Source organism: Austrofundulus limnaeus, unplaced genomic scaffold, assembly GCF_001266775.1.
Source record: "Austrofundulus limnaeus strain Quisiro unplaced genomic scaffold, Austrofundulus_limnaeus-1.0 Scaffold80, whole genome shotgun sequence".
Taxonomy (NCBI): Eukaryota; Metazoa; Chordata; class Actinopteri; order Cyprinodontiformes; family Rivulidae; genus Austrofundulus; species Austrofundulus limnaeus.
This window is the reverse complement of record NW_013952482.1, coordinates 1,681,912-1,684,531: the sequence shown is the minus strand read 5'-3', so window position 1 is coordinate 1,684,531 and position 2,620 is coordinate 1,681,912. Positions and strand designations below refer to the sequence as shown.

The 2,620-nt window shown below is 34.3% G+C and overlaps 1 protein-coding gene across 1 annotated transcript in view; it reads right to left on the bottom strand.

Annotated features, from left to right (window-relative positions):
• Positions 1-861: 861 nt before the first annotated feature.
• Positions 862-2,620, bottom strand: part of si:dkey-30k22.5 (lecithin retinol acyltransferase) — a 2,822-nt gene continuing 1,063 nt past the window's right edge. The window contains exon 2 of the mRNA XM_014011363.1: positions 862-1,190. Coding sequence (XP_013866817.1) covers positions 1,026-1,190 — 165 coding nt within the window. The 3' untranslated portion in view covers positions 862-1,025. The remainder of the gene's footprint in view (positions 1,191-2,620) is intronic.

The following is a 2,620-nucleotide window of genomic DNA, read 5'->3' as shown; positions in this document are numbered from 1 at the left end:
GTGCCAGGAGGACTGCGACCAGTTATACATCGGGGAAACAAAGCAGCCACTGTTCAAAAGAATGTCCCAACACAGTCCACCCCCTGTTAACAAGAGGTATTAGTTAGGTGTCAACGATAGCCATGTGATGTGAGTATCAGTCACCTGGAGGCAGGACTCAAAAAAGCCTGAATTTTGCCTGAAACTCTCAGACTGAAGAAGTCTCTTGGAGGAGAGACGAAACGTTTCATTAAAGAAGAACCTGTCCAGAGGACATATACAATTTTTTTTTTCCTTTTGATTAAATATAATCATATTGCTCCAAATCAAGGTTGTTAAAAGAGCTATTTTCAACAGGTAAGATAGTAATTGTTTGTAACTTTTTTGCAGAACCCTACTTTAAAAGATCTGTCATATTTCTTTGAGATTTCTGACCTATAACTATTAAATGATTTATATTTATTATTAAAGCTTATAAAAACCCTTACCGATGACGATCAATGTCAAACATGCATATAACTCAAAATACAGTTAGTACTTTCAAAAATATACACATAAAGTCACCTAAACCATGAGTTCTCAAGCCATTTGGGTATGGGGACCCCTTTCAAGTGTGAAAAAAATTCAGGGACCACTCAAAAGCCCCATGCTGTTTTAAAAGATCAATTATTGTCATTTCAACCCCTAAATGCATGGGAATATATCAACCCCTAAATGCATGGGAATATATCAACCCCTAAATGCATGGGAATATATATTTGTATTAAGTTTATTATATTTGTTTTATTAGTTCATTGTTCTCCATGAATTTTTAAAAATAAAAATCAAAAGTAACAATTTAGTGAAATTTTTTGAGAACCCCAAAGATACCTCTCGCGGACCCCTGAGGGCCCTGGGACCCCAGTTTGAGAAACTCTGGTCTAAACAACCAAAATATAAAAACAGATGTTGTCTCTATAGTTCTTATGACATTTCTGTTTCTTGATTGCCTTTAATTGTTGCAGAAGAAAAAAATTGTCCTGCTTTGTTTTTAGCACAGTTTTAGGTTATGATGCCATCCAGATTGTGAAGGAGACGAGCAGATTGAGCAGATTGAGCAGAAGCATCAGCGGTGTCATGCAGTCCAGGTAGAACATGGCGCTCACTCCACACACAGCAGTCAGATAGGCACTCATCCGGCTGAACACAATCTTCCTTACGGTGGTGCAGAACTGCATGACAAGAAGGCAGAAGGTGGTGTTTTAGTGAAGCTGCAGGTCAGGCTGGCATGAGTTAACACTGGATAAAGCTCACCTCATATAAGAGTTCATTTCACTTCAGTGGACTGAACAGGTTGTGCAAATACACACAAATAATCCCACATATCATTGAGGATTTGGGTATTAATGTATTGTGAAATGTTCACATGAACATTTGGTTCAGCTCGGATTAATCTGCGTCATACAGCTTTGTAAATATGATCCTAAACAGCCTTCCAAATATATAATTTCTGACATTTTAGAAAGTGTAAAATAATAAATCAATCTTTGCAAACAAATCTCAAACCTAATATTTGATGTGACATTCAATGACCATAAAAACACAAGTTTTCTGTGTGATAATTTAGTGTTTATTGAAAAAGAAGCACTTTTAAGTACAAATGTTTTTGTTTTGTTTAGACTACTCAAATAGTAATAAGTAAAATAGAATTTGTTGTCCAAAATGGACAAAAATAAAATCAATAACTGAATGTTATTGACTCAAAGTGATCATTTTGATCTTTTGAACTGGTTTTATGAACAATGGATAGTTTTTTAAATCACTTCAGTTTGAAGAAACAGACTTTAATGCTGTTCAGATTAAAGTACACAGATGTTGCCTTAAACTATTTCATTCTCAAACATTTCATAGCTTTATCTTTCAAAGCTTTACATTCATACCTTTCGAAAGAATTTTGCACTTATAATATTTATAATATTTGGACTATAACTCATCAGTCCAGGCAGAATTAAATTGTAGGAGTGCAACAATACATGTACCCSTATCGAACAGTGCTTTAGGTTCAATACACACTTGTATCGAACAATACAGATTTTTTAAATTTACTTTATCAACTTGTCTTCTGAAGATGCTCTGTGTTGAAGGATCAGTGGATCTGTGTTCGACTACTCCACCTAGGCTGCATTTTTGAGCGCAGGTCCACTGAGAAACTTGCTGTTTCAGCAACATTTATTTTAAAAACTGTACTTTTGAGGTTAATCAAATGTTCATAATTAATTTAAATAAATTACAAGTTAAAAGGGGCGTGGAAATTTCTCTTTTTTGCATCGAAAAAATATCGAAACGTAAGACTTAAGTATCGAACCGAACCGAATCGTGAATTTTCTGTATCGTTGCAGCACTAGTAAATTCATAGTTTACCTAACTGAAACTGTTCAAGGAGTTATTTCTGGAAAACAAAGGAGAAACACCAGCTACAAGCAGGTTTTGGTTTTTGTGCAAAGAAGCATCAATCATATACTGAATGCTATAAACTTGTTATTTGCCTTATAAAATTTGTACCTTTTTAAATTCATCATTTACTGTGACAGGAAGTACATGCAGAGTTTTATTTATTTATTTATTCATTTATTTAGTTAGTTAGTTAGTTAGTTAGTTAGTT